The following is a 15,403-nucleotide window of genomic DNA, read 5'->3' on the forward strand; positions in this document are numbered from 1 at the left end:
ACATTTTAAAGAGATGTTGATAGGTTACCAACATGAGACGCCCCCTTCGGTGCTACCCCAACACTGGAATGGAATCCCACAAGATGTATGGCCTGTTCACTAGTCTCCTCCACTCACTGGGTTCTGGGGGGGGTGGCAGAGGAGCTGGAGGCTCTTCGGTGGCGGCGGCAGCTGCAGCGCTGGCAGCTGCAGCTTCGTTTGTCATGGACCTGGTGATCCGGCCCTTACGGCGGCCCTGGCTGTTGGCAGTCTTGCGCCCCCGCGGAGTGGCCTGCTCCCTCTCCTCAGGTTCTTCTGCTGTACCTTCTGTCTTGTCCCTTTCCTTGGTATTTTCTCTGGGAACAAAGGCAAATGAACATTTTGTGATTTAAAAGCATGCATATATATTAAAGGAGGTTACAGCTTTGCAAAAAAAAAAAAAAAAATCCTTTGAATAGGAACTGAATAAAATTATCTGATCTTTAAGTTACTTCAAAACAATTTATGAAAATTCTGTTGTGCCCCAATTTTTAAGTTTTTTTGACTAGCTCAAATTAAGATATTTCACAAAGGCCTGTTTTACACAAATAAAGAACTTAAAATTTAAATAAATTTCAAATCTACTGACTTGGATACCAAAACATTCCAGGAAGAAATAATAAATGCCAGCAGCAAGACCCCAGGCCCTGTGATGTGGAAACAGTCGGGTGCACCAAAATACAGGAGTCTGGGTTTTCTGCCTGTGCTCACTCACTTTATAAGCCTGACATAAGTTTTCTCATGGGTGAAACGAAGAGGATGAGGCAGGTGATTTTCAAGGTAGATCCCTTTTTTAGAAATAATAATCCATAATACTGTTTTATTAAACCAAGCTCAAGATCCTAAACGAACCCTGGAGCCAGGCTGCTGTGATTTACTAGCCATGTGACGACCTTGGACAAGCTGCGTCATATTCGTAGGCCTGGATTTCCTAATCTGTAAAACGAGGATGATAACAGTATATTTCATAGGACTATTACCAGGGCTAAATGAGTAGATTTGAGCACTTCGCACAGTAAGCATCATCTGCCATTTTTATCATTTTGGCTAAAACCTCTCTGAGGCTGTAAAATGCACATCCTAGTCCCAGGCACTTAGGAAAAACTCGGTAAACGGTAGTTACTATTGATAGCAATGGTACCACAAGTAATACTGGAAGACCATTCTCTGCACTACTCACCTCTCAGGGCTGTCATCAAGGTACTTAACGCACACCTTTGTAAAAGAACGGATACATGGCAATATTCAAAGACTCAACTAACCTGGTAATGGGAGACGTTATTTTCAAATTTTATCTACTTTAAATAAAGACATGTTACAGTTACCAAGTTATAGTTTTTTCCCAAAATCAAAAAAATACATCAAGAATAATTCTTTCCCCTTCAGCTCTAAACTACCCTTGAGATTACCATGTAACTGTTTCCCTTCACTGCTTTATTCCCTTATCAATCTGGCTTCTACCTTCCAGCCTCCTTTCAAAGATGTTCGGTCAGAAATCACCAGTGATTTCCAAACTGCAAAATCAAATGTCCTTTTCTCTTCTTTGCCCCATTCATTTTTCTGTTGCAATTCACACTGTGGATAATTCTTTTTCTATCCTTCTCCACTTAGCTTTTGGTACTTCATACTTTCCTAATACCCCACTGTTACTCTGGTCTCTCTTGGGCATTGCCTTTCTCCCCTCATCTTTTAATACAAGGATTTCCCAAGATCTACCCTGGACTTAGAGCTTTGTGAGGCCACCCACTCACATCAATTTCAGTTCTACTGGAACGACTCCCCAGTCTGTATCTTTAGACCCACCTCATCCCCTAAGATTCAGACTTGTCTTCCTTGCTGGAATGGCTACCTGGATTACCCATCAGTACAAACTCAACATATCCAAAAACACTCATCCCCACCACCTGCCCCTTGGGCCACCTCATTCTCTATCTATTTGTTATTAACAGTGCCATCATGTTCATAATCACTCAGGTTTACAGATTCCAATCACCTTTAGCTCTCTTCCTTTTCCTTTACTTCCTACATGTGAATCTCATGCCAGATTTTGGTCATTTCATCTCAGTGATATTTCTCCCACTAGTTTAACCACCCCCATTTCTAATACAACTATACCCATTCAGTCCTTTAGTGCCAATTCCAGTCTTTTACATCTATTGACTGTCTCCCCAACCCTTCTATCTCGAATCTATCCATCCTACACTTACATGGATCCTATTTTTGCAGGACAACTTTGGCAATAAACTACTCAATCCATTCCCTACCTATGTACAAACAGACCCACACAGCCTCTAAAACAAAGTCTAACACTTTAGATTTTCCTTAAGGCCCTACATAATCTAACCCCCAATCTACCTTTCACTTCTCTTCTTCAGGCACCCTCTGTTCCAGTCTAATGGAGCCAATATCTACCATCTCTCAAAGAGGCATACCTATTCACATTGTTCCCTCGACTCCACTCACATTAAAAACCAGCTCCTGCATTAAGTCCTCCAAACTATCCAGACAGAAGTCACCTCTACCTCTTCTCAATCTGTCAAAACACTCCACTGGTTTTGCTCCTTTCTTACTCCCAGGATTTTTTAAATAGCACTTGAACCTTGCCTGGTTTCCCTACTGGAGCATAAACTATTTGAAGCTAGTACCTGTCTTATGTTCTTCTGCATCCTCCCTAAGACCTAGCTCAGACAGGTAATAAATGTTTGTTAAATAAATCAGAAATTTTAAGAAAAAAGTAAAACCAACATATGATAAGTTCATATGAGCAGAATCACTGGCCACATGGGAGTATAAATGTTTAACTTGAAAAACTCATTTTTTTTTTTATTACTTTACAGGTATCTTCCAAAAGTATACAATTAGAAGGCTTGAGTATCCAACCCTTAAAACCATGTCAACTGACTTAGGCTGCTTTAGTTGTCACAAGCTAGGTAAATCTTAAATATCTCCAAGGCTATTACAGAAATAACACAATAAATATTAGAAACAAACTACCGATACTTTCAACAATCTGGGTGGATCTCAAAAGTGTTCTGCTAAGCGGAAGCCAGGCACAAAAGACTCCACACTGCATGATTCAATTTATATGAAATCCTAGAAAAGGCAGAACACATTAGGGGTTGCCAGAGGCTGTAAATGGGAGAAAGGGAAGACTGACAACAAAAGAACATAAGGGAACTTTCTGGAGTGATGGCACTGTTCTATATTGTGATTGTGGTAATAGTCACATGAGTGCACACACTTGTCAAAATGCATCAACATGTACAGTTAAAATCAGTGCATTTTATCATCTGTAAATTATACCTCAATAAAGCTGATCTGGGGAAAAGCCATGAGCCCAGCTGAACACCTCCCCACCTGCCCCAATACATACACAAAAGCAGCAACAGTAGCTGTCTCTGAGTGGCAGAATCATGGGTTAATTTTCTTTGTATGTTGCTTTCTTTTCCTAATTTTCCATAATAAACAAAAATTATTTTTATAACCAGGAAAACAACAATAAACAAACCAGGAAATCTATTTTCTATGATAAATAAAATCAATAAAGCTAGAATATAGGTATTTTATAAATGAAAACTCTTTACTTATCAGCATTTTTATATTATCTAAAGTACACTACCTGAAGTTCAAAATAAGACCCTGAGCAATCTTCGAAATCAAAGATTAAATTATGTGCAATGTATCTCAGTCATAAGTGTGTATTATCATAGCCTTTCCCTTCCAAAAAGTAATACCTTATGTCTGAAAAATAAATCCATTAAACAAAAATTTTTATTGGAATATTCTACCCCTTTATCATGGCAAGTAACTGTTATTTGGTCAAAGAAAACACTGCACTGATTCTCTTATCTACAATGTTATACCTTCAACAGACCCAATCATTATTTAAAAATAATTAGAATACTTAATGTGTCCCTAATTATTTAACTCACTTAGAGTCTTCCTTGTCATCTTTTTCTTCTTCATCTTTCTTTTCCTCTTCCTTTTTTTCTGTTTTTTCTGCTTTATCCTCTTCTTTTTCTTCTACTTTCTCTTCTTGTGAGGGTCGGGCAATTTGCTGCTAGAATGATCCATCATTTGAAAAATTCAACAGTAAGAGAAATAGCTCCTCAAATGTCAAATATGATTAAAAAAATCTATCAAAAAACTTAGTAAATGATTAATTCAGTAGTTATCTGTAATCTAATTTAAGGTAACATACTAAAAATAAGCCTAATGTGTTTAAAAACATTCTATATTTATTGCTTAAAAGGGCACCAAAAAGAAAAAAACTGTTTATAGCAATAAACTCACCAGAAAGGTGAAAATGTTAAGATTCCCCTTAGAATCTGAAGTCAGCGCCCTCTTTTGGAAATTCCAACGTCTAATCCGTCACTCAAGCACATCCATTCTCCCTTAAACTATTACACATAACCTATCAAACCATGCCCCTAGTATCAGATATTTAATATACGCACAATTTTCTCATCATTATAGCTAATGCTACAAGAAATACCTTTATACTTTTACTCTTTGGGGGGACAATATCCATTTAATGGGACAGTAGACAGCCCTGGTCACTATCAATACTGAAAAAATTTGGAAACACACTAAGGTTATGCAAAAGTGGAAAGACATAAAATACTCAAATATTTCCAAGCTATAATTAAAACCCCACTGCTGTCAAGTCAATTCCGACTCATAGTAACCCTATAAGACAAAACTCCCTGGTAGGGTTTTAAAGGCTGTACTCTTTATGGACGCAGGCTGCCACATCTTTCTCCCACAGAGCAGCTGGTGGGTTCCAACCACCAACCTTTTGGTGAGTGGCCGAGTCCTTAACCACTGCACCACCAGAGCTCCCAAACTGTAATTCCAACTGTGTAAATAGGTATACAGACAAAAACTGGAAAGGAAAAATGAGGAAACTGATTGCTTAGCAGTCAGATTATGGATTCGTTTACCTTTGATTTCTCATATGCTAACATTGTTATCTTCTTTAAAAGAAAAAATGAAATTAAACTTATAAATTTGTATTGAGTATCATTTTCACTTTATTCAGAAGCCAAGACTTTATAACCTAATTAGGATTAAACTCCATTCATCATTACAGCACAATGTCCCGTGCTTACCTCCTACCAATCCCCGACCTTTCCTACATTTTTTTTACCACTTTGGACTTACCTAAACATGCCCACCACTTTCATGCCTTTGCCTGGAATAACCATTCGACCCAGTCTTGCCCAGTAAACGCTGATATCCTCTGAGATTCAATTCACAGTATTACATCTTCTGCAAGGCTTTTCTTAATTTACACAGAGCAACTCCTGTCCCTGTGTCCCTATGCACTCCAATACGCACCTCTCTACCTGCTCGCGGCACGCGTCAGTGTGTACTGCCTGTTATCAGGGCCTGTATGGCTCACTATGTTATAACCTCATCAGAGACAAGGACCAGATCTAGTCATTAAGTATACACAGCTCTTAAGGAGACTGTGGACAACAGGAGGTGTCTGCATGTGTCTGACAGACTAAAAATCAAATTCCTCAATTCCCCCCGCCCCCTTTTTTTTTCTCATAACCATCACAGAATGTTTTCTGTGTTTAAATCTTTTCTTGAGTTCTTATAATACTGGTCTCATACAATATTTGTCCTTTTGTGACCGACTAATTTCACACCACATAATGCCTTCCAGATTCATCCATGTTTTAAGATATTTCTCAGATATATCGCTGTTCTTTATCGTTGCGTAGTATTCCATTGTGTGAATCTACCACAATTTATTTATTCATTCATCCATTGATGGGCACCTAGGTGGTTTCCATCTCTTTGCTATTGCGAACAGTGCTGCAATGAACATGGGTGTGCATATATCTGTTTGTGTAAAGACTCTTATTTCTCTGGGATATATTTTAAGGAGCAGGGTTGCTGGGTCTTATGGTACTTCTATTTCTAGCCTTCTAAGGAAGCGTCAAATCAATTTCCAAAGTGGCTGTACGATTTCACATTCCCACCAGCACTGTGTAAGTGTTCCAGACTCTCCACAACCTCTCCAACATTTATTATTTTCTGTGTTTTGGATTAGTGCTAGCCTTATTGGGGTGAGAAGGTATCTCATTGTAGTTTTGATTTGAATTTCTCTAATGGCTAATGATCGTGAGCATTTCCTCATGTATCTGATAGCTGCCTGAATATCTCCTTTGGGGAAATGTCTGTTCATATCCTTTGCCCATTTTCTAGTTGGGTCATTTCTTTTTATTGCTGAGGTTTTGCAGTATCTTTTAGATTTTACAGATTAGACCCTGATCGGATGTCATAGCCAAAAATTTTTTCCCAGTCTGTAGGTTGTCCTTTTACTCTTCTAGTGAGGTGGGTTTACTGAGGTCTTCTGATGGGCGTAAGTGTTGGATTTTTAGGAGCTCCCAGTTATCTAGTTGCTCTTCTGCTGTTTATGCATTGTTAGTTATGTTTTGTATTCTGTTTATGCCATGTATTAGGACTTCTAGTGTTGTCCCTATTTTTTCTTCCACGATCTTTAGATTTTAGATTTAGGTCTTTCATTCATTTTGAGTTGGTTTTTGTAAATGGTGTGAGGTATGGATTCTGTTTCATTTTTTTGCAGATGGATATCCAGTTATGCCAGCACCATTTGTTAAAAAGACTGTCTTTTCCCCCATTTAATGGACTTTGGACCTTTGTCAAATATCAGCTGCTCATAAGAGGATGAATTTATGTCTAGGTTCTCAATTCTGTTCCATTGGTCTAAATATCTGTTGTTGTACCAATACCAGACTGTTTTGACTATCATGGTGGTATAATAGGTTCAAAATTCAGGAAGTGTGAGGCTGCCCACTTTGTTCTTCTTCAGTAAGGCTTTACTTATCTGGGATCTCTTCCCTTTCCAAATGAAGTGGGTGGTTTGTTTCTCCATCTCATCAAAAAAAAGTCACTGGAATTTGGATCAGGATTACACTGTATTTGGGGATCACTGGGTAGAACTGAGGTTTTCACAATGTTGAGTCTTCTTATCCGTGAGCAAGATATGTTTTTCCACTTATGTAGGTCTCTTTTGGTTTCTTGCAGTAGTGTCTTGCAGTTTTCTCTGTAGAGGTCTTTAACATCTCTGGTTAGATTTACTCCTGTGTATTTTATCTTCTTGAGGGCTGCTGTAAAAGGTATTGATTTGGTGATTTCCACTTTCAAGCTTTTTGTTGGTGTAGAGGAACTCAACTGAATTTTGTATGTTTATCTTGTATCCTAATACTTTGTTGAAATCTTCTATTAGTTCCAGTGGTTTTCCTGTGGATTACTTGGGATTTTTTGTGTATAAGATCATATCATCTACAAATAGGGATACTTTTACTTCTTCCTTATCACAATTTGGGTGCCATTTATTTCTTTTTCTAGCCTTACTGCTCTGGCTAGGACCTCTAGCACAATGTTGAATAAGAGTGGTGATAAAGGGTATCCTTGTCTGGTTCCATTCTCAAGGGGAATGCTTTCAGGCTCTCTCCATTTAGGATGATGTTGGCTGTTAGCTTTGTATAAATGCCCTTTATTATGTTGAGGAATTGTCCTTCTATTCCTGTTTTCCTGAGAGTTTTTATCATGGATGTGTGTTAAACTTTGTCAAATGCCTTTTCTGAGTCAACTGATAAGATCATGTGGTTCTTGTCTTTTGTTTTATTTATATGATGGATTACATTAATTGTTTATCTAATGTTGAACCATCCCTGCCTTCCTGGTATGAATCCCACTTGGTCATGATGAATTATTTTTTTGGTATGTTCTTGAATTTTATTGGCTAGAATTTTGTTGAAGATTTTTGCATCTAAGTCTGTAATTTTCTTTTTTTGTGGTGTCTTTAGCTGGTTTTCGTATCAGGGATATGCTGGCTTCATAGAATGAGCTTGGGAGTATTCCATCCTTTTCTATGCTCTGAAATACCTTTAGTAGTAGTGGTATTAACTCTTCTTTGAAACTTTGGTAGAATTCTCCAGTGAAGCCATCAGGACCAGGGCTTTTTTTTTTGTTGGGAGTTTTTTAACTGCCTTTTCAATCTCTTCTTTTGCTATTGGTTTATTTAGTTGTTCTACTTCGGTTTGGGTTAATTTATGTAGGTAGTGTATTTTCTAGAAATTTGTCCATTTCCTCTAGATTTTCAAATTGTTGGAGTACATTTTTTCATAGTATTCTGTCATGATTCTTTTAATTTCAGTTGGGTCTGTTGTGGTATTGCCCACCTCATTTCTTATTCAGGTTATTTGCTTCCTCTCCTGCTTTTCTTTTGTCAGTTTGGCCAGTGGTTTACTGATTTTGTTGATCTTTTCAAAGAACCAGCTTTTGGTCTTGTTAACTCTTTCAATTGTTTTTCTCTTTTCTATTTCATTTAATTCTGCTCTAATTTTTATTACTTGCGCTCTTCTGGTGCCCGAGGGCTTCTTTTGCTGCTCTCTATTTGTTCGAGTTGTAGGGTTAATGCTTTGATTTTGGGCCTTTGTTCCTTTTGGATATGTGCATTTATTGGTATAAACTGACCTCTGAGCACTGCTTTTGCTGTATCCCAAAGGCTCTGATAGGATGTATTTTCATTCTCATTTGATTCTCCGAATTTCTTTATTCCGTACTTAATTTCTCCTATAACCCAGTAGTTTTTGAGCAAGGTGTTGTTTAGTTTCCATGTGTTTGATTTTCTTTCCTTGCTTTTTCTGTTATTAATTTCTACTTCTATGGCTTTGTGGTCAGAAAAGATGCTTTGTAATATTTCGATGCTTTGGATTCTGTTAAGGCTTGCTTTACGGCCTAATATGTGGTGTATTCCGGAGAACGTTTCATGTGCGCTGGAAAAGAAAGTATACTTAGCTGCTGTTGGGTGGAGTGTTCTGTATATGTCTAAAGAGATCAAGTTAGTTGACTGTGGCATTTACATCTTCTGTGTCTTTACTGAGCTTCTTTCTGGGTGTTCTGTCCTTCATCGAAAGTGGTAGGTTGAAGTCTCCTACTATTATTGTGGAGCTATCTCTCTTTTCAGTGTTGTTAGAGTTTGTTTGGGGACCACGGTTTCGGGAACATCTAGATCAAACGGCATAACAAAATTTATTAAGAAAATGTTCTGCATCCCACTTTGGTGAGTGGCGCCTGGGGTCTTAAAAGCTTGCGTGCGAGCGGCCATCTGGGATGCATCAATTGGTCCCAACCCACCTGGAGTAAAGGGGAATGAAGAACAACAAAGACACAAGGAAAGTATTAGCCCAAGAGACAAAAGGGTCATATAAACAAGAGACTCCATTGGCCAGAGAACAGAAGAACCAGATGACACGTGGCTACCACTAATGACTGCCCAAACAGGCAACACAACAGAGAACCCCTGAAGGAGCAGGAGAAAAGTGTGGTGCAGAACTCAAATTCATGTAAAAAGACCAGACTTGACAGCCTGACTGAGACTACGGTAACCCTTGAGGACACGGCCCCTGGACTCTCTGTTAACCCAGTACTAAAGCCATTCCCAGAGCCAACACTTTAGACAACAATTAGGCTGTACTATAAAACAAAAAAATAATACTCCTGAAGAGTGTGCTTCTTAGTTCAGGCAGATACACAAGACTAAATGGGCAGCTCTTGTCCAGAGGCAGGATGAGAAGGGCAGGAAGGGACAGGAGGTAGTCAGAGGGACACAGAAAGCCAGGGGTGGAAAGGGAGAATGTGTTGTCACGTTATAGGAATTGCAACTAGTGTCACATAACAATATGTGTATAAATTTTTGTATGAGAAATTAACTTAAGCCATAAACTTCACCTAACGCACAATAATAATAGGAAAAAAAAAATCAAATTCCTTTATTCTGGTTATTTGAAAACTCTTTACCCTCTCATCTGTATCTTTGATTCTGATCCCGGCTAATGTCAGTCTTACCCCATAATAACTCCGCCTGTCCTCTCACCTGTTCCTTTCACTGGACAACATGGAAGAACTCACTTGTTTTAAGTAAAAGTTCCCTTAGTTCTTAATATATCCCAAATTCTTTTATGTACTCACCAAAACTAAAACCTGCCTTTTTCCGCAAGATAACAAAGGTCTTACTGGTTTTCCCAGAAGAGGGCCTATATTTGCTTATTCCTTCTAGATTTAGAATCCATGGAGAAAGGAAGAAGAATCTGTATCCTTCTTGGTCCCTACTGCCATTTCCAGAGCACTGGGGAAGTGTGATATTTTAAAAATATTTCCTTTCTCAAATTTCACCAAATCTACCCATGACCACTTTTTCCCTCCTTTGGAGTTACGGATTCATCTCCTGAACACTCCCGAGCACATTTAGATAATTTTATCACACGGCTCGCTATGCTCTGACATTCTCCTTCAGATTTCAAAATGTTTATCCATGACTGTTCTAATAATCTCCCTCAATCAACATAACATCTCACACTTAAATACTTTCAGGTGAGGCCAACTGAACTACGCACAGGTGAAAGTACCATCTGGGCCTGATTATCACCTGGTACTGCTTCACCTCAAAGATCCTGAAATCAGAGTCTAACGACAATCGCCCGAGCCTTGATTCAACCTCCAGCTTCACTGTTGCTGATCCTGCTCTTTATCTGCATCATGATCTGTGATTTCTTTATTCTATCAAGTTCCCACCATTCATCAGGAAGAACTGTATCTGCCATTCCACTTTGACCCTTATTTCATTACCCTTACTCACTCCCTTTCTCTGACTTTGCCAATTTCTAACCCTGGCTAACCAGCAGTTTCCCTTTCTTCTAGGTATTTATTATTAGAGAAAATTGAGAAATGAGGATTTTCAAATGTATACTTTCAACCATGAGTAAGTCTGCTCTATCAGCTGAGGATGTTTTACTCAGCTCTGACTGACTCCCTAGCACACTATAATGGTCACAAGACTGTTTTCAAATGCTAATAACCCCACCCCACTACATCCATCCACCAGGGCTCCCTCATCCATCAGCAAAAACCCAAAAACCCACTGCCGTTGAGTCGATTCTGACTCACAGCGACCCTATAGGACTAGGACAGAGCAGAACTGCCCCACAGAGATTCCAAGGAGTGCCTGGCGGATTCGAACTGCCAAGCTCTTGGTTAGCAACTGTAGTACTTAACCACTACGCCACCAGGGTTTCCTATCCATCAGCCAGGACTTCTAATTAGGCATATCAAGGACAAACCTTTGTCTAGTAAGTGAGCTGTGTAACCCAGGAAATGGTTTACAGCCCTAAGATATGACGGAGAGATGTCAACTCGGCAGAAGGTAATGAAAGAGGTTCCCTGTTCCCCTAGACTGGGACAACGCATGTAATCTTACTTCCCTGATACTTTTCTGCTACCGATGCCAATCAGGGCTTCCAAGAATGTGAGCAATTCCACACATCTGGTGCTGTGTGAACTCCAGCCAGCAGCTTCCTTCCCCTTCCCTACTGTTAGGGACTTAAAAAGCAACTGTAACATCTGTCTGGACAGGTCAGTGCAAAGGAGAAGGCAGGTCTCCCAGTTCCGCAGAAGTATGGAAGTAACCCAAAGAACCTGATGGGAGTTGCTGGGGTTAGAGTCTGTAGAAGTGTGCTTCACCTCCACAGCAGAACATCAGCTTCTCACAGCTCCATCTGGGTTGAATTCCAGAGGCTGGAGAGATGACTCACAGTGGCTGGGCAACAGCGAGTAGAGACGGAGTAACCATTAGGGAAGCCCACAGAGTGCACCCAGCAACATTCCAGGGCCTTACCTTTGAGTAATATATATATGTTTATATACATATATTTATTTATATAAAGACCTATTGCAAGGAGTAACACTGTCATTAAAGAGAGTTAAGGAATCACCTTCCGGCTTAAAGAAGAGCTGAACAGAAGTACTCTTGTTTCAGACAAATCTGTTAAGTGAAGTCAATCCACATGGTCTAGGATGGATGTTATGGGTCATAAACCTAAACCCCTTTAGCCGGCTAGCTGGAATACAGGAAGTTCGTACTTTCAGAAGAAAATCTTTCTAAAGGATCCCTAACAGACATAGGCATTCTCAATAGCTATATATCCCATTCTCTAAGCTCAACACCTGACAGTCAAGAAACAAAAATTTCATTCATTAGGGAGGTTCTCGTAGCATGAAGTATTTCTGTCAAACCAGCAATGAACGATAAATGCAAGACCATATTATAAAACAAAATAAAAATTCAAATGGGATAAAAGTAAAAGGTATATGTATCTCACCATGATAAAAGAAGGACAGCACTCAACTTCAGCAGGGGATTTGTACAGCAAGATCAAAGAACAGTTTATGCTGAGATTTATTACTACTACATCTAAGTGAATACCTAACATTCATATACATTTACATTTGTTAAAATGTTCGAATCTTCAGAAAACATAAATTTCCACTTAGAAGACAATGAAGTTGCTAAAAGCTGAAACAAACTAATTTTACAACAAGCAGCCATAAAACAGGCTGACATATTTAAGACAAAAATGCTATCAGCAAAAAGGAGGAGCACCGATTCCTGTGAAAAGTGATCAAGTACTGGGAAATGAAAAATGGAGTTTCCGAACAATAGCTGTTTTACTGTAGGTCACTATCAGGTACCACAGTAATCCCACGCCCACAGTGAGGCCTACTGGATGGATGGGCATCTGTGCTGGAGAGTCGTAATCCCACACCCACAGTGAGGCCTACTGGATGGATGGGCGTCTGTGCTGGAGAGTTGTATCCCACATCCACAGTGAGGCCTACTGGATGGATGGGCGTCTGTGCTGGAGAGTTGTAATCCCACACCCACAGTGAGGCCTACTGGATGGATGGGCGTCTGCGCTGAAGAGAGGAGCATTTCCTAAGGGGAGGAATCCTTATTTGTTTTCTAACAAAAACAATTACACACAGAAATTACTACTTGGCATGTTATTTATAATTCTAGATCCCAAATACTAACAATGTAGACTGGCTGTGGGTTTCCAGTATTTATTTCTTGCTTCAATTAAAATTTATAGAAAATCACTCTCACTCTCTTAATGGGATACTAATAAGTTGAACTGTAGAAATGGTTTGGGCAGTATCAAAGAGAGTTTTCAGAAGAAAGTCAAAACTTTCGCCAATAATAATCTCTGAACACAATTATAACAAAAATATGAGTATCTGCCTCTTCTCCCTATGATTCTAAAATTAAACCTCATTTTCAAAGTAAATAACATGCACAGTTTCCTATGGCAACAAGAGCAGGTTAAAAACCAAACCTCATAAATTATGGAATCTCTTCATCAAAAGCATACTATCCATTCATCTGCTGGTAGGAGGCTGGGAGAATGGAACAGGGAGACCAAACAAATAAAAATTGAAAGAATCAACTGTAACTTCAGTAGAACTCTATAGAGTCAAGAAGTACATTTGACCTACCGATGTGTTTTTTCCAAGAAACTGTATTTTCTTGCTTGGGGAATGTTGCTGTTGTTAGGTGCTGTCGAGTCGATTTCAACTCATAGCGACCCTATGCACGACAGAACGAAATACTGCCTGATCCTGCGTCATCCTTACAATCGTTGTTATGCTTGAGCTCACTGTTGCAGCCACTCTGACAATCTACCTTGTTGAGGGTCTTCCTCTTTTCCACTGACCCTGTACTCTGCCAAGCATGATGTCCTTCTCCAGGGACTGATCCCTCCTGACAACACGTCCAAAGTATGTAAGACGCAGTCTGGCCATCCTTGCCTCTAAGGAGCATTCTGGCCACACTTCATCCAAGGCAGATTTGTTCATTCTTTTGGCAGTCCATGGTATATTCAGTATTCTTCGCCAGCACCACAATTCAAAGGCGTCAATTCTTCTTCGGTCTTTCTTATTCATTGTCCAGCTTTCACGTGCATATGATGTGACTGAAAATGCCATGGCTTGGGTCAGGCGCACCTTAGTCTTCAGGGTTACATCTCAGTTCTTCAACACTTTGAAGAGGTCCTTTGCAGCAGATTTGCCCAGTGCGACGTGTCTGTTGATTTCCTGACTGCTGCTTCCATGGCTGTTGATTGTGGACCCAAGCAAAATGAAATTCTTGACAACTTCAATCTTCTCTCCGTTTATCATGATGTTGCTCATTGGTCCAGTTGTGAGCATTTTTGTTTCCTTTAGGTTGAGGTGTAATCCATACTGAAGGCTGTGGCCTTTGATCTTCATTAGTAAGTGCTTCAAGTCCTCCTCACTTTCAGCAAGCAAGGTTGTGTCATCTGCATAACACAGGTTGTTGATGAGTCTTCCTCCAATCCTGATACCCCGTTCTTCTTCACATAGTGCAGCTTCTGGGATTATTTGCTCAGCATACAGATTGCATAGGTATGGCGAAAGAATACAATCCTGACGCACACCTTTCCTGACTTTAAACCAATCAGTATCCCCTTGTTCTGTCCGAACAACTGCCTCTTGATCTATGTAAAGGTTCCTCATGAGCACAACTATAATAGTCACCGCTTATTTATTACACAAACTTCTGATCACTCTATGATTACCTAAAATAATTCCTACCGATACAAACTTGATTGGATAACACAGCAGTAAAGTGATTTTCAAATTAGTTGGATCTCTATATCCACAATGTTAAAACTAAGAGGGGTGACACATAGATTTTTAAACTGTTAAACTTATAACTAGATTAAAAAAAAATTTTTTTCTTCTGAACTTTTTTCTATACAGCAAATTTTGTATCTCCAACCCAGACCTTTTCCCTAAACTCCAGACTTCCACATCTAACAGCCAGCTCTACACCTCCACCCGGATGTCTAGCAGTACCTGAAGCTTAGCAGGTCCTGATCTTCCACTAAAACCGGTTCTTCCTTCAGTGGCACCTGTCATAGTAAATGGTAACTCCACAAACCAAAACTTGGCATTATCAATCCATTAGCAAAGCCTGTTGGCCTTACCCTCAAAAATATACACAGAAACTGACCAGTTCTCATCTCTCCCCTCTGTATCCTAGTCCAAACCTCTGGGATTATCCAAATAACCTCCAGCTGGTCTTCCTGCTTCTTCTCTCGCCCCTTGACAATTTATTCTCAACAGAACAGCCACAGTGACTCTGTTACAACTGAAATCTGGTATTACTCTTCTGCTCAAAGGTCTCAATGGCTTCCCCTCTCACTTGCTATATCAGCTGTAATGGCATTTAGTTTTATATAAGGGAGCCCTGAACTAATGCTACCTAAGTTCTAAAAACCTGTCTATCTATTTGACACAAATAAAGGTAGCGAAATAAACAAGTAATTAAGAAACAGGGATAAGATTCTTTTGGTCTGAGATGGTGGTCTAAATCCATCGTTCAACTCCCACATCTCCAGTGAAAAAAACCAGAGAAATACAAAACTAGGGGAAAATCTTCAAGGTAATTCTTAAAAGCAAATGTGGAAAGTATCAGGCTCTTTGG

The 15,403-nt window shown here is 39.5% G+C and overlaps 1 protein-coding gene across 9 annotated transcripts in view; it reads right to left on the reverse strand.

Annotated features, from left to right (window-relative positions):
• The window catches only part of NCOR1 (nuclear receptor corepressor 1), a 240,883-nt gene that overhangs the window by 128,977 nt on the left and 96,503 nt on the right, over window positions 1-15,403 (reverse strand). For 6 of the 9 annotated variants that reach the window (XM_049859789.1, XM_049859787.1, XM_049859793.1 and 3 more), the window contains 2 exons: window positions 3,951-4,078; window positions 118-335 (listed from right to left, as the gene is read on the reverse strand). In XM_049859789.1, the coding sequence (XP_049715746.1) occupies window positions 118-335; window positions 3,951-4,078 (346 nt within the window). The remainder of the gene's footprint in view (window positions 1-117; window positions 336-3,950; window positions 4,079-15,403) is intronic. The other 3 variants (XM_049859791.1, XM_049859790.1, XM_049859785.1) reach the window with 1 other exon arrangement.

This window comes from Elephas maximus, chromosome 19 (assembly GCF_024166365.1).
Source record: "Elephas maximus indicus isolate mEleMax1 chromosome 19, mEleMax1 primary haplotype, whole genome shotgun sequence".
NCBI classification, from domain to species: domain Eukaryota; kingdom Metazoa; phylum Chordata; class Mammalia; order Proboscidea; family Elephantidae; genus Elephas; species Elephas maximus.